At 41.6% G+C, this 20,656-nt stretch overlaps 1 protein-coding gene across 1 annotated transcript in view; it reads right to left on the bottom strand.

Annotated features, from left to right (window-relative positions):
- CDH13 (cadherin 13) overlaps window positions 1-20,656 on the bottom strand; it is a 620,546-nt gene that overhangs the window by 199,892 nt on the left and 399,998 nt on the right. The window contains exon 7 of the mRNA XM_077831429.1: window positions 13,132-13,310. Within this exon, the coding sequence (XP_077687555.1) occupies window positions 13,132-13,310 (179 nt within the window). The remainder of the gene's footprint in view (window positions 1-13,131; window positions 13,311-20,656) is intronic.

Below are 20,656 nucleotides of genomic sequence, written 5' to 3'. Positions count from 1 at the left end.
TTTTCATCTTATCCTGAGGTCAACTATACCACATGGCACCAACATGGCAGATGAGATGGCCCATCCAGCTCTTCCCAGCCTGAGAGAGACTGGTAAGGGAGATGGCTCAGACCAGCCAGATGATGTCCTAGCCTGGGAAAGCAAGCCAGAACCCAGAGCAACAGCTGCAATGGCCAACCTGCCAGCTGACCGCATACATATGTGACTGTTCTGCTGCCCAGAATTGTGAGAACATCAACAAAAGCTTATATTTCCCCCACCGTTAGTATCCTATCTCTTCACTCCCTGGTGTCTGTCTGTCTGTCAAAAAAGCAGGGGAAGTAACCATCACATTTTGGAAACTAACCCTTTCCTTCTGGGTATACAAACCCCACACCAGTAAGGAAAGGGTTATAAGCAGCTGCTCTGGGCCCATGCAGCCCAACCCAACCACCAAAAGAAGAAAAAGCCAGCTCAGTAGGCAGCAGACAGTGAAGATGAATGGACCTACCTTCTGAACTCCTGGGAAGGAGATCTGCAAGAGCACTAGCCAGGATGATGGACCTGATGCCTTACATCCATCTCTCGCTTTTAGATAATAGATATCTAGTAGATATCAAATATTGGGAACAGAGCTGGCCAAACATTTTTGGCCTAACTTTTTTTGTGTGTGTGTGAAAAATGCAGATTCAATGTCACCTAAACATTTTCTGAATTCATGTCCATTTTGCTGAAGTGTGAAAATGGACAAAAATATGAAAAAAAAACAAACAGAAAGCTTTGTTTTGATATTTTCTACGTGAAATGTTTGTTTTTCCACTTTAAATGACTTTGTGTTTCAATATTTTCTTTAGTTTTATTTGGAAAAAACAATAAAACTAATGTTTGAAAATGGGCCGAATCTAAAGTTCTAATTTAGATACTGATGAAATTAAATATTTCATTTGACCCAAAATATTTCTCTTCACTTTTTGATTTGTCAAAAATTTGGAGAAAAAACCTTTGACCCAAATTTTTTTAATTGCCAGCAAATCCATTATTCACGCAGCTCTAATAGGAAGCTTTCCAATATTCAGCTGGACCCAGGGTTGCTGGAACATATTTTATTGTGGGGGTGCTGATAGCCATTGAAACAAACTGTAATCCCTGGATATGATGGAAACCACTTCAAGCCTGGGGTATGTGGAAGCACCCCAGCATCTCTTGTTCCAGCACCTCTGGCTGGACCTGCCTAAATGATTCTGCTTCATACTTGGTGTCCACATCCTTCAAATACTTTGTATATAGCTATTATCTTCCCCTCCCCTTTCATGTAACCCCGTAGTTATCATGTAGCCAAGAAATATATATATGTTTTAGTAGTCTTTTGAAATACTAGTGTGGGGAAGGAGAGGAAGTATTTTCTAAGGTTTTGAAGCCCAGGGTGGGGAGTCAGGAGATCTGGATTATATTCCTAGCTCTCTCAACAAATTTCCTGTGTGGCCTTTGGTAAAATCACTTAAACCCAGATTCTCAAAGGTATTTAGGCATCTAACTCCAATAGGCATTAGACCTTTGAGGTCTAGGCCTTAATCTCTCTGTGCCTCGTTTCCCCCTTTGTAAATTGACACTTAACTACCTTAGAAGTGGGCTGTTCTGAGTTTAGTGATGGCATATTTAAGCACATACTTAAAGTTAAGCAGATGCTTAAATGCTTTCCTGAACTGGTCTCTATATAAAGCAATACAAAAAAAAAAAAAAAAAAGCTGTCAATACTTTGTGTACCAAGTCTGTTTGCCATTGTGTTTCTGATAAGAAAATGTGTAAGCCTATACTCATATTGCCAAAGAAACTTTTCCCAGAGGGGTAGAAAAGTAAAGGGGATGGGTCAAAACATAAGGGGTATCATATCATAAGGGGAATAATAAGGGTTCCCATTGCAGAAATTCTTCATGGAAAAAAAAAAACTAATTTGTATGACCATAAACTGGCAAACCTCTTCCAAACCTTTTATGTTATAGTCATCCTTTTTAGTTTCACATACTCCAACAGGTAGCTTAATAGTCATTCTGTACATATATTTAAAAAGACTGACATTAATAGGAAGTAAATTTTCTATTCCATTAAAATATTTGATGGCTGAACAATATAACACACCAGGAGCATCATAAATGGCTGTTCTATCTCAAGGACACTCACTGTTTCTGGATACAGAATACAATATCAAAATCACAAAGCATAATAAATTGCTGAATGGATTCCTTTAAAAGCAACAACAACAACATGTACGATCATTACAGATGAGCAAAATGCAACAGGTGAGCACAGATATTAGCTTCCTTTTTTAAATTAAAAAGTTCATCTACATCAATGCTAGAGCCAGATACTAGACTGCGATAAGCCTGCATCTGGCTGCTCCAATGGAGCTATGAACCAACATGACTGGTCACTAGGAACTTTTATTAGGAGAATCCTTGGATGGCATAGAGCTGTCTTATTGATTTCTACCAACCACCTCTTGACTGCTGGTATGGGGGCAGGACCATGAAACATGTAGTGGATGTTTGTCATCCTGCCAGTCCCATGCACCCACTGGCAACTGGTGTAAATGTACATCAGGGACAGGACCAGTGGTTTATTAGTCCCAGTGTCTGTAAAGAAGAAAGTACTCCTTTGTACTCTCATTCCTAACACCACACACTCGTTTGCAACTAAACATTTGGCCCCTACAGCCTGATTCTCCATTGCCTTGAATTTTCTGTAGTTGTTTACCCCTCCCAAATCAGTCTCTCAGACAGAAGGTAGCATTTTATACCCACTTCATATTCAATTTGCATAAAGGCAAATGACTGCACAAGCATTCAAGGCAATGGAGAGTCAGGCTCTTAATAGTCCACCTACCTTGCGTATTCCACTGAATATCACTGAGTTCCTGTAAAACAAACAAAGACACTCCACAAGCTGCAGAATAGCTGGACTTTTTGAGGATTGAGACTAGTACCGGAGAACTCTCAAAAGCCAAGAGTTTAATGGCATTCACAAGACCATTTCCTTCTCTCTCTCTACATTTTATTATGATGTTGAAATAAATCTCTCCTGGGGCCAATTGTCTGCTTGTCTGCCATCTCTTCCTAACTCTCAGACAGACATTCCAGGGGCAAGGAAAGAAATCTGTTTTCCCCTTCCCTCATTTCTCTGGGTCTCTGACATGCCAGGAAGAAGAAAGTACTTATGTGTCTATCCTAGACCTCAGTATGTTCTTCCATGCTACTTCACTGACTCTTTCCATTTCTCTAATGCACAAGTTTCATCTGCTATACACAGCAGAAACTAAGAGACGAAGACCCTGAGCAAGTGATATGGCACCGAACATCATCTTAAAAGGATTCCAGCTTCTCCAGTGACCCATGTCTTTGGTGTAGTTTCAAATTTTCCCAGTAGCACAGTGAGTTCATTTTTCAAAAAGAACAGGAGGACTTGTGGCACCTTAGAGACTAACGAATTTATTTGAGCATGAGCTTTCGTGAGCTACAGCTCACTTCATCAGACGCAGACTAACATGGCTGCTACTCTGAAACCCTTCATTTTTCAAGCCACCTGTCCTGGTGTGCTGTATAAGTGGCTATTAACGTGCTTACTAGCATGGGATGGGTCTGGCTTGTTGGGCACCACTTGCCGCAGATAGTTTGCAACCTCTCTGGACATGATGCTTGTCTAAATAAAGCAAGTTTCTCTGCCACTGATGTATTGCTGAAAGATAAAAACCCAGTTATCTGCAAGGCGCTGACAGAGAGCTACTCTAAGCATGATAGCAGCTGTCTGTATATTCTGAATAAATGCTGATAGCTGAAATGTATTCTCTTTTGGGGCTACAGTTACTTTATTAAAAACAAAATACAAGAAATATTAGCTCTGTGCCTATGTAAACATTAAAAGCCCTCTGTGAAAAATGGCTCTCTTGAAACAATAAATAAGGTGTTTATAATAATCCCACCAAAATTTTCAGTGGCAGATTCATAGAATAAGCCAGGTGTCTGGCTGCTAAATCCAGTTGCACCCTCTGCTAGTGCATAGAGTCCAGTGGCTAGTTCTGTTACACCAACAAGCAATAGGATTGAGAAGCCACAAAGGGCATTGTATTAATTTCAGTGGAATAATGGGCCCAAAAAGTCAAAGGAGTTAACATGATCCTGTCACTGCACAACATTAAACAGCCAAGCAGGGTGCGGGGTTTGGTATCCGGAAGCCTCAGTTTGCTTGGTTTCATGGCAAACATACTAAAGAAGGAACATTTATTGGTTGGGGTATACACGGGGAAAGGCATCAAAACAAGGCATGAAGCACTTGAGTGATTATATAGGACAAACAATCAAAACCTATCAACGTCCCTTTTGAGAGAGAGGATATCATTTAGAGTTTTATTTTGTTGAACAGCCTCTCTTGGCGGGGGAAGGAGATCACTCGCTGCAGGTGCCACTCAGTGATTGGACAGGGCATGTAAGGTTCTTTTTTTTCCTGGCTCCCCCTGTTGACAGCTGCTCTGGTCCCATGGTGGTCTGTCTCTTCTGTGACTCAGCCCTCTAGCCAGTCATATATTAATGTCCATCCCTTCTGGGCTATAGAAAGAATCCAGCAGTTGGTAAATCCTCTCGGTAAAGTGAGGGGCTCCTGGGTCTCTATCTTTTTAGATTGACAGATAATGCAGTGTTTTTATTTAAAAAAATGGAGCTTAGGAAATGAGATCCAGCTGTAATATTTACTATCTTGCAAACAAAATAAAGGGAGGGTGGGACTTTCAAGCTGTAGATAAGATAAAATGATACAATGATTCTAATTCAGAGCTGAATCTAATTCAAGTTATAGTTTTCCCTAAAATTATTGTAAATATGAATATTCTAGAGTATAATACAAAGTTCAAGTGTGAAATACATTTGCTGAAACCAGTAATTTTTTTCATTAAAAATGAGAGCATGCTGTCAGTTCAACATTTAGAACGAGAAAGTAAGAAGTGTATGGACTGCTTAAAGATGCATATTGCCAAAAAAGAAGGAGAAGAGTACAGAGGGTAGTGTCCACTTGAAAATGTGGTCAGTAAAATAAAGCAAAAGCTTTGTATTATGTACTGTTGCCCTTTAGAATGGCAAAGTATTATCAACGAATGATTTAATGATTCACGGTCAGAAAAAGAGCTGGCTGAATATTTCAAAAGTCATGCATGCCAACATTTGTCCAAATGGTTAGTCCTTCCAAGCATGCTTACACATCTTGGTACTGTAGAATATGCACGAACATTTGGTTTGCATGACTTCTTGGGTAATAGCTTCTCTGAGTATGAATATCCACCAACTCATGCATAAGCAAGAGTATTCACTAGTTAGCCATCATTCATCCTTCTCTTGTTTCAGATGTTTCAGTCATGCAATCAGTAAGAAGAAACAATACTAGATGACATGGCGATTGACTCCACTTCACAAAAAGTCAAACTGAATAGCAACACAGTGGGCTGGAGTCACCCCATATTTATGCAACCTGAAGGCATAAATTCTTTAGCTCACAGGTAGCAGGTACAGAATGAGGGACCAGGGTGCCGGGATACACAGCAGATGCAACCTCAGTGACACTGGAGGAGTGGGCAGTACTAGGTCAGCACAGTTGACAATGTGGGGGGCACTTGTTGGAAATATGTAGTGGCTAGCCAGGGTGCCCTGGAGGTGAATTTCCAGAGTACAAGAAACTTAACTTTGCTGAACTTGGTCCAGTGTCATATATCTGCATTGATTTTCTTTACAGATGACTCCTTTAAATATATAGTGTAATATAACAGAACATAATACCTATCTCTAAAAAGGAGAGCAAAGAGGACCCAGGGAATATTAGACCAGTCAGCTTAACTTTGATACCTGGACAGATACTGGAACAAATTATTATACAAGCAATTTGTAAGCTCCTGAAAGATAATAACGTTATAAGGAATAGCCAGCATGGATTTGTCAAAAACAAATCATGCCAAACCAATCTAATTTCCTTCTTTTGACAGGGTTACTGGCTTAGTGGATGCTGGGGGGAGGGGTGCTAGATGTGCTGTATCTTTTGATATACTCCTACATGACATTCTCATAAGAAAACTAGGGAAATGTGGTCTAGATGAAATTACTAAACAGTGGGCGCAAAACTGGTTGAAAGACCGCACTCAAAGAGTAGTTGTCAATTGTTGGCTGTCAAATTGGGAGGGTCTATCTCGCAGGTGCTGCAAGAGTCCTCTGTCTGGTTCTATTAAATATTTTCATTAACGACTTGGATAATGGAGTGGAGAGTACACTTATAAAATCTGCAGATAATACCAAGTTGGGTGGGGATGCAAACACTTTGGGAGGACAGGATTGGAATTCAAAACAACTTTGACAAATCAGAGAATTGGTCCGAAATCAACAAGATGAAATTCAATATAAATAAGTGCTAAGTGCTACACGCACGAAGGAAAAAAAATCAAGTGTGCAACTACAAAACGGAAAATAAATGATTAGATGGTAGTACTGCTGAAGGGGATCTGGAGGGTATAGAGGATCAGAAATTTAATATGAGTCAACAATCAGATGCAGTTGCAAAAAAACCTAATATTCTGGGGTGTATTAACAGGAGTGTCATATGTAAGACATAAAAAGAAAAGGAGTACTTGTGGCACCTTAGAGACTAACCAATTTATTTGAGCATGAACTTTCGTGAGCTACAGCTCACTTCAGTAATTGTCCTGCTCCAGTCAGCACTGGTGAGGTCTCAGATGGAGTTCTGTATCCAGTTCTGGGTGCCACATTTTAAGAAAGATATGGACAAAACTGGAGTCCAGAAGACAGCACAAAAATGATAAAAGGTTTAGAAAACCTGACCTATGAGCAAAGGCTAAAACATCTGGGTACATTAAGTCTTGAGAAAAGATAGTAGTCTTCAAATATGTTTAAGGGCTCTTATAAAGAGTATGGGGATCAATTGTACTCCATGTCTCCTGAAGGTAGGACAAGAAGTAATAGGCTTAATCTGCAGCCAGGGAGATTTAGGTTAGATATTAGGGAAAACTTTCTAACTATATGGGTAGCTAAGTTCTGGAATAAGAATAAACTTCCTAGGGAGATGGCAGAATCCCCATCGTTGGAGGTTTTTAAGAACAGCTTGGACAAACACCTGTCAGGGATATTCTCAGTTAACTTGGTCCTACCTTAGCACAAGACCTGGATTTGATGACCTCTCAAGGTCCCTCCCAGCCCTACATTTTTATGATTCTATATACTACAGCATTTTGTAGATATTTCAAACTATTTTAACTATATTGCAAATTAAATGCAGCAGTTCCTAGGAGGAACAAAAAGCAAATTATTTATTCATCAAACCATATTAGGAGTAGAGTGAACAGCATTTTACTTGGAGAGAGGTAGCACTAGCTTCTATATACCCCTCAATTCAGACAAGAACTGATATTTTCCTCCACAAAGCTGATTCTGTAACACTTGCAAAAGAGCACAGTGGGTAATGGATAAAAATGATTAGTGCTCTATCAAAGAGGTTTAAGAGAACTTGATTCTATGAAAGTACAGCTGCCTTTTCTAGTATTCACATAAGAAGCATTATTTCTTGCTCACTGCAGGCAAGTGTCACTTTGAAATGGATTTTTTGTCCCCTAAAATACAAAACTGCAGACCATTTACACAACATCAGATTATTTTTTTAGGTGAAATTCTGCTATGTTCTATTTAGACTGCACACTTTGGTACAGGGCATCTTTCTGCTCTGAATCTATGAATCAAAATGTCTTCTCCAGTGGATGTTTGGAGGTATAATTTGCCCCCTTATGCTCTTCAATCTTCATCTCTGGCACATTCAAGGATGCTCCAGTCCCACGAGAAAAAAATGAACATAAATCTTCAAAAATATGTCCTTACATGCCTTCTTAAAATGAAAATGGATCTTCTTCCATAAATTATTAGAGTTTGCTGCAAACTCTGAGGAACATGCACTTTTGGAAACAATTTGGAAACTCAAAAATACATAAATAATATAAATGTTGATAGATTTAGGGCATAATCATTTTTGAAATTGCTGAACACTTCCTCTGAGTTGCTAAGCACCTTCAACTCCCATCCCCAAAAGTGAATGGGAGTTTAAAGTGCTCAGCTGTTTGCCAGATTGGACCTTTCAGCTTACTATATATGCCTTATTGTCATTTTCCCTGTAAACTGAAGAAAATAACCTTTTCTATCATTATTTTTTGCACGTGGCCATGTGTTACAGAAACAGGTCCAAGCTGAAACTTTGGGTCCTAATCTGCTTTGAACTTTGCAGTTAGAATTTCACTGCAGTTCACATTACAGATGAGTGAATCACAGGGGGTTTTTTCAGATCAGTGGTCAAACCAAATAATCTGAAAACATTTTTTTAGTGCCACCCAGAAATGGAAAATTATTTTTTCTCATCATTAAAAAAAATGCTTTAAACTCATCATTTTTTTCTACCTGAGACAAAACATTGTGTTTCATTTTTGAGAGCTTATCTCTGGTTTTTAAATAAATCTACCTACATTTCTAACCGAAACCTCATTTAAAAATGAAAAGTTAAAATGTTTCCTTTAAAAAATGTCAGAAGGAAAGGTTTTGACTTTTTTAAAAAATCCTTTGTGGGAGAGGCTGGGGACATGAATCTATTGGCGGAATTTGACATGAATTCACAAATAGATTTGGCTGAGCTGAAACTGCGTTTTTTGGCAAATAAACTATTTCTCAAAAATAAATCCCCAGCTCTAGTACCTATCCAGGCCTGAACTTAGTGGCGGGGGTGTTATACTGCTATATTCTAACTCCCCCTAATACAAAACAGAAAAAAATTATCTGACAAACAGTATTTAGGCAAACTAGGCAGGAGCCCAGTCCAACTCACACTGAAGTCAATGGGAAAAACTCCCATCAACTACTACAGGAGTTTGATCTGGCCCTAAATTCTGGCATATGATACTGTTTAATACTACAATATTTAGTTACTATTGTGTCATATTTTCAATATTTTCTGAAGATTGAGGCTACCATAGATGTAGACTTCCTCTCTATCCGGGGGGGTACTCAACTCCCCCACTACCCCGCAGACCCGCCAGCACTCCACCTCTTCCTCCAAGCCCGCACCCTGCCTCTTCCCTCCCCCATTCCACACCTTCCCTCAAGCTCCATCTCCCCTCCCTCTTCCCACCCCCACTCCACCCTGCCCCGCCTCATCTCACTCTCTCCCCTGAGCGCACCCCATCCCCACCTACTCCCTGCCTCCCAGTGCATTCTACATGCCATGGAACAGTTGTGGGGAGGCGGTGGGGGGAGGGGAAGCTTGACTGCCAGCGGGTGCTAAGCACACGCTAATTTTTGTTCCACAGGTGCTCAGCCCTGAAGCACCCACGGAGTCAGCACCTTTGTAGCCAGCCTGGTGTTCTAAAAGCAGACAGGTAGTGCAGGAAAACTCGGCTCACAGTGGCTTCAGATCTCCTTTCCCCCCAGGTAGCGGAAGAAGGGAACACTGTGGCTACTGCACACTTGACAACGATAATGTGACTGAACAAATTCTTCCTGATAACTGATCCCAGAATTGCTCATCTTCAGAAGAGGACACTTAATGTTCCTTCTCACCTACCTTTGTTCACACTCTAATATAAGGGCAGGTTTTCCAGTTGTAAGGTATTTAAAGGCAGTCCAAGGAATCAAGATTCTGAAGGTTCTTAGGAATTTATCTTAACTGGTCTTCATTTAGAGGCAAGTGTGGTTAGACATAAAAACTGCTCAATTGCGTGGGAGGAGCAGATGGTAGGTTGAGGCTCACAAAAAGCAAGTTACATATATTTTTTTTAGTCAAATAAATGTCCCTTTAAATATTTCTTTTACTTCCTAGAGAGTTACCAAATATATGTGGGCGGAGGGGGGGAGGGAGGGTTGGTCTTAATCTCATTAAAAACAATAACCTCAACATTTGTCTTTCCATTCGGAACAACCAGTCCTTCACCTGGGTGTGTTTACTCATGTGTAAAGTCTGAGCTACCTAGCTCTGATGATTTTGGTTGGTTGGGGGTTAGTACCTAGATCTTGAATTTCTGCATAGAAACGACTCCCTGAGCTGTCTCAGAGCAGCTCTTCTTAAAATATAAAAGCATGAAGAAATAATATGGGTTGCTGCTTATGTTCAAAAGGGAAATCAAAAACTGCCAGATGCCTTGTACCTCTCCATCTCAATACTCCCTCTTGGGCAATATTTGCAGCTTCCCTATGATACACAAACATGAAAGAAACTAAACTTGAAATAAAAAAGTAGCAATTTACATTCTGTCAATTTAGCTCAAGTCAAGGGGAAGGCTTCACATAAGCATCTGCAGCTACTGAATGACTAAAATGAATAAAAGAGCTAGAAAACATGGACTAACTTTGATTATCACTTTAACACAGTTGCTTTAAAAGCATTCATATCAACTTCCAGTGCATTCACATTTGAATAATAAGAGCCAGATTTTTTTGGCCTTCCATGTTTAGCCTACCTGATATGTTTCACCTTAAACATAGCCACAGTTTCCTCAGTTGGTTCCCTTGTTATTCAGTGAACGTACACAGAATAACTAAGGATAATACCCGCTTGATTGGCAATTGTTTTTGTGTTTCAAGAGAAAATATACAGTAATAAAAAAGGACTGGTAAATAAGACCGATTGGGCTGACTGCAACTAGGGCTCACATGAAACTGCTGTAATTTTGATGGTCAGAAACAGCTGGCTCAATTTGTCTGGTTTCATGGTTCACCTGAAACTTGGAGGCTGTGCAAGCTTGGACACTGTGTGTCAGTTTCAACAAGAAACTTCCCTGCAGGACTTCCTTCTGTACATTCTGGGGTTATCTTCTGAGACTACATCATATAGTCACTTGCAAACCCTGCCTCTCAGCACCCATAATCTTTGGAGAGGGGCGGGCTCAATTTCCTCTCCCTCAAATCATGAGTGCGGGGATCTTTGACCCATTCTTCACAACTAAAGTGACCAGATGTCCCAATTTTATAGGGACAGTCCCAATATTCAGGGCTTTGTCTTATATAGGCACCTATTATACCCCCCTGCCTTCCACCCAGTCCCGATTTTTCACACTCACTATCTGGTCACCCTATTCACAGCTAGCACCACATAGGGGCAGCAAATAGGACAGCTTCCTGCCCATCCCTCTCCAGCATCCTGGAAGACTTCCTGGGAGCGAAATGCATGTGTATGCCTCATTATTAAGCAGCAGTGGAACTGAGATATGCTACTCCAGTCTCACCCTGGGCCTCTGCTAATCCCCCAGTCTGGAGCCTGAGACACCCTAAAATAGTATTGTGATGAGAGATAGGAGTTCCTTTTACTGTGACTTGACATTATAGAAGGGGAAGAGTTGGCATAACCATGCCCACTTATAATTATTTGTATTATGATAGTGCCTAAAGGCCACCAGCACTCAGGATGGGGACCCCACTGTGTTAGGTGCTGTATAAATACATAGGAAGATAGTACCTCTCCTGAACCTAATTTTCCAGGGCTATTACAAGCCTTTGCCTATGAATGGATTGCAGTCAGGCTCCCAAGTTCCTCTGATGAAGTGAATCCAGGCTCAGGGGAGGCAGCGGGCCCACTTATTGGTCCCTAGAAGATGCTGGATAGGAGCAGCAGAACTGCTGGATGACTACAAAAGTGCCAGGTGGCATGATGGGTAAGTGGGCTAGTTTACTGCCAGGAAGACTCTGGAAGAAAGGCGAGATTGCAGGCCACTGTGTCGCCCCAAAAGACACATGAAGGCAAGTCACTGGGGGTCAGAGCCTGCGAGAGAGGGAGAGCCTGGTATGGTAGAAATGGAAGGGACCTGGGTTAGCCCGTATTCTCAGCTAAAAGTTAATTATAGCACACATTTGAACCCAGATAACACTGGGTTTCAGTGCTAAAGGTCTGCACAGTTCCAATTATAGCTGTATAATGCTTTCAACACAAGCAGTAGCAACAAAAACCACTTTTGCAATTTTGGCGAGATTAAATGATGCCACCCTACTTTCCACACAAAAGTATCAAATCAGCAGTTAATAGGAAATCCTGGGGAGATCAAGTCTTGCTTTCAGCACACACTGTGCAGTAGCAATAACAGTTCAATCTCAGATAGATTTCTTGTATGTAAATAGCATCATTATTTCATGTATTACCACTGACCTTTGGCGCATACTAGGCAAGGTAGGGTTGTTCATCACCTTCCATTGATTTTTCAATTTCCAGTAAATTGGTTTTATCTTGAGGTTGTTTACGTATTAGGAATAAAAAATGCAGAGCCTGACTTCAGAAAACAATAACAAGGTTTTGAACTGGAGACCCCGTGGTTAAAAAGGAAACTTTTGCAAATATTAGCATTTGCTTCTGCGGGACAGAGGATTCTACTCTCAGCAATACCAGAAAAAAGGGTTGTCAGTGGAGTTGCTCCAAGTGATGTAGCTGCCCGAAAAATCTGGACTTTCACAATGTTAAACGTCAGTTACACATTCCAAATATATATATATAATTGCTGAATTGCTCTCCTTTACCAACAAATGTAGAGACAGTCTGGCTCTTTAAAATTCCTTCTGGCTTGCAGGAAGGGACTGGTTTTTGTTTTTTGATTATAAGAACTAAGCATTACTCAATTAACTTTATCCCCACAGGCCAGGAAACTCCCTTTAAGACCAGTGGGTATTTAAAGAGCCAGACTAACACCCAGCACAATTTCATAAAAGGTCAGCTAGGAAATCATGTCTGCCTTTTGTTCCAAACCAGCAGACAACTGCTGTTTCAAGTTCTAAAAGTTTATTCATTCCAGTGATTTTATGTCCAGTGTTATGCAATGAAAAATTCCTCCGAATCCAATGCCAAATGCATTGTCTATCAACCCTGTGGTACCAGATTCGCAAATGATGGGCATGGTATACAAACTCTGACACCAACATCAAATGGAAAGCTCTACAATACAGTGCTTCATTGAGCAAATTTCAACATCTGAACATTTCTGAGCCTCTGTTCATGTAACATAAAAATACTATCAACAAGTATGCTCAGCTGCTATGTTGAAGAGGCCCACATGGATGGAAGGACAGTATATATATTTACATAGATAAATTATTCACTTACCTCACGGTCCAACAATGCAGGTGATACCACTGTGACAATGTCTCCTTTCTCTGGATCAATGAAGAACATATTTGGAGATGGTTTGTCAGGAGTCTGCTTAAGGATATTATACCTCAAAAGAGCATTGTCTGTACCAGGGTCATCAGCATCAAAGGCCATCATGCGCATCACAGTGCTTCCTAAAGAGAAGGTGGACAAACAATATAACGTGGTTACCAGTGTAGACTATGTGACAAGAATGCATAAAGCTCCTCTGGTTCCATGTGTGAGCATCACTAAGCTGTAATCCAGCATCAGCTCAGGAAAACCAATAAAGAATTTCACCTGCTATTTAGTCTGTCAGTTTACTTCTCCTCGGGCTACTGATTTCTAGGTTGGTAACAACAGGCACATGTGTCTACCCTGCAGCAGACAAGTGTATCTAAACCAAACATGGCATCTTCCCCAGGTGGCTTTCATGGGTGGTGGGACGGGGCAGAGTGGCCCCAGACTGGTACCGCAGGGGTTAACCCTTCCCTCCTAGCAGAGGAAGCCATGCCCCTGAGGCTCTGCTGGGCATGCTTCAACTGGAGAGCCCGTATAAAAGCCTGCAGAGCTGCTCAGTCTGGGCTGACTGCAGGAGGGGAAGGAGGTGTACCACCAGCTCCTGAAGAGGGACAGCCTGCACACCAGGATCCAGAGGCCAGCCAAGCCAGGGCGCACCCTGATGCCCAGACGGAGTTCGTCACTGGAGAGGAACAGCCCGGAGGACCCCCCAAAGCGGAGAACCCGGTGTTTATGGTAGGAAGTGATCTGGGGAACTTTAGAGGCAAATGGCATTAGAGCCGCACAGAAACTCGGCATGTTATGGCAGATCCCCACCGAGCTGATGGCAAGGGGAGCTTGCCACTACCAGGGCCCTGGATTAGGACCCAGTGGAGAGGATGGGCCCGGGTCCCCCTACCATTCCCCTGCACCACACCGTGTGAATCCTATGGAATCTGGCCGCTAGGCCATGCTACCCTGTCTGAGAGGGGGATTATATGGATGTTGGCCATTGGGCCACACTGCCCTGACACTTGGGGAGAGTTACATGGATGCCAGTCACTAGGCCACACTACCCCACTTGCGAAGAGGATTGTATGGACTCTGGCCATTAGGCTGCACTGCTCCAATGCTGGGAGTGATTTATATGGACCCTTGCCATTGGGCCACACTGCCCTGACACTTGGGGCAAGTAACCTGGACTCCGGCCACTAGGCCGCACTAACCTGACCAAGGGGCGATTGGGTGGAAGGAGGCCATTAAGCCACAACTGGCTGCGCACAGAGAGGCGGACACGTGAATTTGGGAGTGGCGAGGTTCTGACACCCCACCCTGCCCGTGCCACAAAGGGCCGGTGCAGTGTCAGGCCCACCACAGGTGGTCACACCCACATGCTTGCATATAATCACTTTTTCATTTTCACACCATGAAAATAAAGAAATTAGAGTCTAGGATGTCTTCCAGCTAATAACAGATGAAAGAAAAAATAGGAAAATAAAAAATGCAATACTTAAATGAGAGAAGGGTTTTAAAACTCTTTAGTACTCAGGCTTCTGAGCTTTGAGTTGATCAGAACTATTTGTTAATTTGACATGGATTTGCTGAATAATCCCCCTCACTCCAATTTTTTACATTGCAGTGGTTAGGGCACTATCCTGAACTATTCTGGGGTGAGCCTTTCTCAGTCTCTCCTTTTGAAGCTGTTCTGCTGCTGTTCACAATGATTCCAAATTCAAAACCCTACTCCAAACCAGGCGGAGGGGGGACTTGAACCCAGGTGTCTCAGATCCCTAGTGAGTGGTCTATCCTCTGAACTAAAGGGGCCACCACCTCCTCCTGGTGTTCTGGAAATGGTCTTTCCTCTGGTTTTTAATAAAAACAAGCAGTTCAAAATACCTCAAATAGAACAAAATATTTTATTTTGGATCAAACTAAATGTCTGACCCAAAACTTATTTTTTGTTTCCCTTTTTTGGTTTTACCAAGTAAACTGGAAAGTTTTCATTTTGAGTCAATCAAAAAATGACATATTTTCTTTCAATATTTTGGTTCAGCCAACAAATGGAAAAAAATCATTTTTTGCACAGCTGTAGACAAGATACCATATAGTGATGTTCTGCAAATCATGTTCTCACTAGTGGACCAATGACTGGAGAGGCCTAGTCTCAGAACTCTTTCTCAGTCCCATTGCTCCTTAATGATGAGGTATGCACATGCATCTCCCTCTCAAGAAGAGTCTTCCAGGATGCTGGAGAGTGATGGGCAGGAAGTTGTCCTATTTGTTGCCCTTGTGTGGATGCCAGTTGTGAAGAACCGGCCAGTGGTGTCCCACTGATGAGTTGAGAGAGGGGAAATTATGTCAGCCCCTCTCCAAAGATAATGGGTGCTGAGGGGCAAGCTTTGCAAGTGACTGTATGATGTAGCCTCAGAAGATACCCTCAGAATGTACAGAACAGTGTCCTCCTTTCCCAAAAAATTCCCCAGTTCCTAATATAAATAAATAAATCCCTCCTCCCATCACCATTGTCTCATCCATGCATTGAAACTCTGTAGGTCTGCCTGTCTAATTGGTCCTGTACATGGAAGGAGAAGCATTACGGAGAATGCTACCATTGAGGTTCTGGACTTTAATCTCTTACCTAGCAGCCTCAATTTGGCCTCCAGGACCAATCTCCTGCCTTTCTCTATGTCACTGGTACCCACATGTACCGCCAATACTAGTTCCTTCCCAATACTGCACATAAGTCTATTTAGATGTCTCAAGAGGCCTGCAATCTTTGCATGCATGCAGCAGGTAATTCACCCTGTGGTTCTCCCAGTCATCGCAAACCCAACCACTAATAATCAGATCCCCCTATTACATTTTTCAATACTGGAAAACATAGCAAGGCGTCAAGGGGTAACTTTCTTCTCTCAGAGCTGTCTGACCTTTAATCACTGGTGCACGAAACCAACATGCTGTCAGATCTGTTATATTTCTCAAGGGGGGGTAATTGCCTGAAGTGGCAATGAAGCAAAACCTTGGAGAACTTATTTTCAAGGTCACTACAACAAAAGGCTCTGTTTTGTGCTCTGAGAAATACAACAAAAGAGAAGCAGGAGAAAAAAGCACATTGGACCAAGAGAGCTGTAGTGTTTGTTTCACGGTGTGCTGTAATGTTGTTACATCCACCCATAAATGCAGTAGCCTTTGTACTTTCTGTTTGATTTCTAAGGGCTTGTCAACATGGGGAGCTATTCTGGAATAAGAAAAGGAGTACTTGTGGCACCTTAGAGACTAACCAATTTATTTGAGCATGAGCTTTCGTGAGCTACAGCTCACTTCATGTAGCTCACGAAAGCTCATGCTCAAATAAATTGGTTAGTCTCTAAGGTGCCACAAGTACTCCTTTTCTTTTTGCGAATACAGACTAACACGGCTGTTACTCTGTATTCTGGAATAGCTATTCCTGAGTAACTCCGTGTGTGGAACTCTTAGAATGGAATAAAATGGCCTTATTCTGAATTAGATTAATCCATTTGGGATGTGAATTAAGCTGATTTAGAATAAGAGCATCCACAGAAGGAGTTAATCAGGAATAGTTAATCTGCTTTGAATTCACACCTGACCCTAGTCTGGATTCATTTTCATGGATGGAATCAAGGCTTGCTCAACATGGAGGTTTAGTGCACAGCAAGCCAGGGTGTACATCTAAAGCTCACAAGCCTGCTGCATGCTTACTGGCCGCATGGACCCTGCTACTGCACACTAAAAGTTTGTAGTGTGCTTTGACCTACTGCTGTTTCAAACAGCAGCACATCAATGCAAACTGAGCAACTTTTGGATTGCGGTAGCAGAATCCAAACGGTTACTTAGTGCATGGCAGACCTGTAATGAGCTGTACCTTCACACCCTAGCTTGATGTGCATTAAGTCTCCAGGTAGTCAAGCCCTCATCGAATCATAGAAATGTAAGGCTGGAAGGGTCCTCAAGATTTTCAGTCAGAGTGGCATGAAACTCATGTGATACTAAGGGCTTGTCTCTATTACTCGCTGGATCGACAGGCAGCGATTGATCCAGCGGGGGTCGATATCGTGTATAGTCTAGATGCGATAAATTGACTGCCGAGTAATCTCCCGTTGACTCCAGTACTCCACCAGGGAGAGAGGCATAGGTGGAGTCGATGGGAAAGCGTCAGCTGTCGACTTACCGCAGTGAAGACACCATGGTAAGTAGATCTAAGTACGTCAACTTCACGTAGCTGAAGTTGCATAACTTAGATCGATTTCCCCTCCCCACCCCAGTGTAGACCAGGCCCTAGGAGCGATGGTACTCTAACCCTTTTTGTGAACATTGCTATTTGCTATGCATGATCTTGAAAGGCATGGATAGAAACAATATATTGTGAAGTAATTTCCACTGTACAAACGTTACTAGTTCCATATGGTAGCATTTGACAGTCACTCTGTATAGGTGTGGATGCTTAATATAGGTGGAGAAGCAGGTCCATTTTTTTCTGCCTTCGCTATTTCTAAGGTGTCCATGCCACATAAGGCACAAGTAACTCTACTTCTATGAGTCTCTATAACCAAAGAGAAAATAAACGTAAACGGATGAGGTTTTCTGAGGTTCAGTAATATCTCATACTACTTATGTCATTACAAATCATCAGTGCCTGAACATTGTTGTGATACCTGTCACTTGTTCATACACATATACACACAGAGAAAAGCAACTCTTTAGATGCAAGATCCCCAGCGCCCTCTGTCAGAAGAGCTGTGGAATCCCACTGCACAAAGAGAAGAGTAGCTCTTCCAATGGGACCAATCTGAGTGTGAGAAAGGCTTGTCTAGCCTAACTAAAAATGGCCTGTGTTCAAATATATACCAAAACTAACATGAAAGCTCATTGCTGCACATTTCACACATGCACACTAACAGCACAGTAGTAGCTAGTATATATTCAAAGCCATTTTAAAAAATGAAATCTAAATGTTTTACAAAAATAGCAGGCCAGTGGTTGCATTTCCTTCCTCAAACAACACAGCTGCTTTAAATTAAGAGTTAAACACAGTCACTGTTATATATTTGTGCTTTATAATAAGTTAAAGATTGGACCCCAGTCAAAAAGATCAAATTCAGATCTGCATTTCCTAGAGATGCAAAGATGTGAAGATCAATGGTTCAGGTTTGGGCACACGTACTGCTGCTAGTATTTCAAGAGGATCTATAGCATAGACTTCAGTGCCAACAAATTTAATTTAAGATACATACATCTTTGGCATTACTCCTTCATCATAAAGTTTTATTCCTCATAAAAGATTCATTTCCCCAGACTCATAAACTGACTTCTTCTAATTCAGTGTCATTTTATAAAAACTTCCATTCCTGGCATCAATCAAATGCAGCTGGCTTCCAACCCACAAAACAGCTTGCAACATTATCATGTTAAACAATATATATTAACGTATCAAGCTGAGGAACAAATGTCTGCAAAATCAGCAACTTTACAGTTCTGCCCATGATTTGGAGATATTCACTTTAGGCTCTCTTCCTCAGCAAAGGTATAGGAGCTGCCATGCTATATTTCAATGTTTGTTACACCTTCTGGGCAGTTTTGTTATTGTTATAATCACTGGAAACCTCTACTTGCACCTCCCAAAGTTGCTCATTGATTAAATATATATTTCACCAGCCAATTCATTGCTCCAAAGGCTATAGCTACCAATCTGCTGATTGTTGATTTGGCCTACAATTTGCTTTAGAAATATTAGTGAATATCTTCCCTGAGGCACCAGAAAGCAAAACACAACGCTTGCAGAATCTTGTCACAAGTGGAACAGGTGGTTTCTTGGGAAAAGCTCCTTGGCATTTTGTAATTTACCTTTCAATAACCTTTCTTTCTTTGTCAGATGCCAAGAGAGTATCTGATACATTTGAGCTGACAGAGAACTATTAAAACAGAATTATTTTAGGTTCAACTACCAGATGGGTTGAGGGTCTTTTGCTTCATTACCTGTCATCTCCATTCACTGTTACCTTGGGGGTCATTATTATACATCTTGCCCTAATCTATATATGCAGTTACGGTATTTTATCATGCATTAGTTAAGGTTACCGCTAAGTAGTGCAGTCAAGTGAATGCTTTATACTGCATAATGAAATTTTAAAAAGGCTTCCTGAGTGATATAGGCTTCAAAACATGAATTGCGCAATATCTTATTAAGGTGTTATTTACGAGTTCTTATTGCAAAATGTATGGAGATGGGTTAAAGTGTAAAGTATTACTTTTAAGGAATTATGGTTTTACAGTGAAGGCACCGGATCAGAAGGTTGTAGAAATGAAAGCTTTTCCCAGCTGTCACAGACTTCCTGTAAAAACCAAATCACGTAGGGCGACAGCTTCAAAAATGGTTTCTAACTTTGGGCACCCTATTTTAGGAATCTAGGACCTGCTTTCAGAGGAATGGAGGCCAAATGGAGTTGCAGCACTACAAAAAAACAAATAAATAAAAATCAGGCCCAAGATGTCTCAAAAGGGCACCAAAAATGCTGAGACACCCAAAATAAGAGCTCACTTTTGCAAATCTGATCCTGACCCCCCCTTGTTCCCAGGTTTCCCCAGTCTGTAAAATAGGAATTGTATCAGTAATACATGTCACTAGGTTAATTCATAATATAAGGAGTGTTACAATATTATTAACACATCACAAAAATCGACTAGAAATGTATTACTCTGCAAAACATTTCTGTGTAAATGTTGTTTTGGCATTTTCCTTCCTTGCTGTTTATTACCTCTGAGGACATTTTGTATGGAAACAGGGAGCTAACCTGGGCCTTTTAACCACAGCATGTATTAGGATATGATGCAGAATTTGAAAGCCCAAGTAAGCTCTCCCAGGCACGTGAAGCAGGCAGACAAAAATTCCTCCTACAGCCCAGGAGGAGCGTGTGTGCTGCATCATGCTTTGAATTCTCATCACTGTATGCTAAGGGAAATGAAGCAATATCTGGACTTAGAGCTGACTGGCCTTACACAAGGCTATGATAATAAACAATACAGGGCCAGATTCTCTTTTACACTAAGGTCCATTTGCATTGCTCTGACACTATCAAAGGGCCTTAAAGTGAATGTAAATTACATGCATTCCCATTTAAGGCCCCTTTGTGCTACCACAGTGGCGTAAAGGGGCCTTAGTGTAAATGAGAACCTGGACCACAATCCTTTGCTGATTTTGAGCCTCATCCTGCAAACACTTAAACATGTAAGCAGCTAATGAGATTACCCATGCAAGTGTAACCACACATCTCCTGGGGGTGGTGTTCTGTCCCATGTAGTGGCACTGAGACCACGTAGAGAGAGAAATAAAAGGAGCCTGCTCTACAGCCTCAGCTAACAGGAAATTGGCTTCTAGCTCATGCAGTAGAGGCTCATGCACTAAGCTCCAGTGGTCCCCGGTTCGATCCTGCCCACCAACGACCAGGGTCTGTCGGCATTACACAAGCACAGTTTCATATGTGCT

The sequence above is a fragment of the Eretmochelys imbricata genome, chromosome 12 (genome assembly GCF_965152235.1).
Source record: "Eretmochelys imbricata isolate rEreImb1 chromosome 12, rEreImb1.hap1, whole genome shotgun sequence".
Taxonomy (NCBI): domain Eukaryota; kingdom Metazoa; phylum Chordata; order Testudines; family Cheloniidae; genus Eretmochelys; species Eretmochelys imbricata.
Note: the sequence above shows the minus strand (reverse complement) of the source record. Positions and strands in the feature narration are given on the sequence as shown.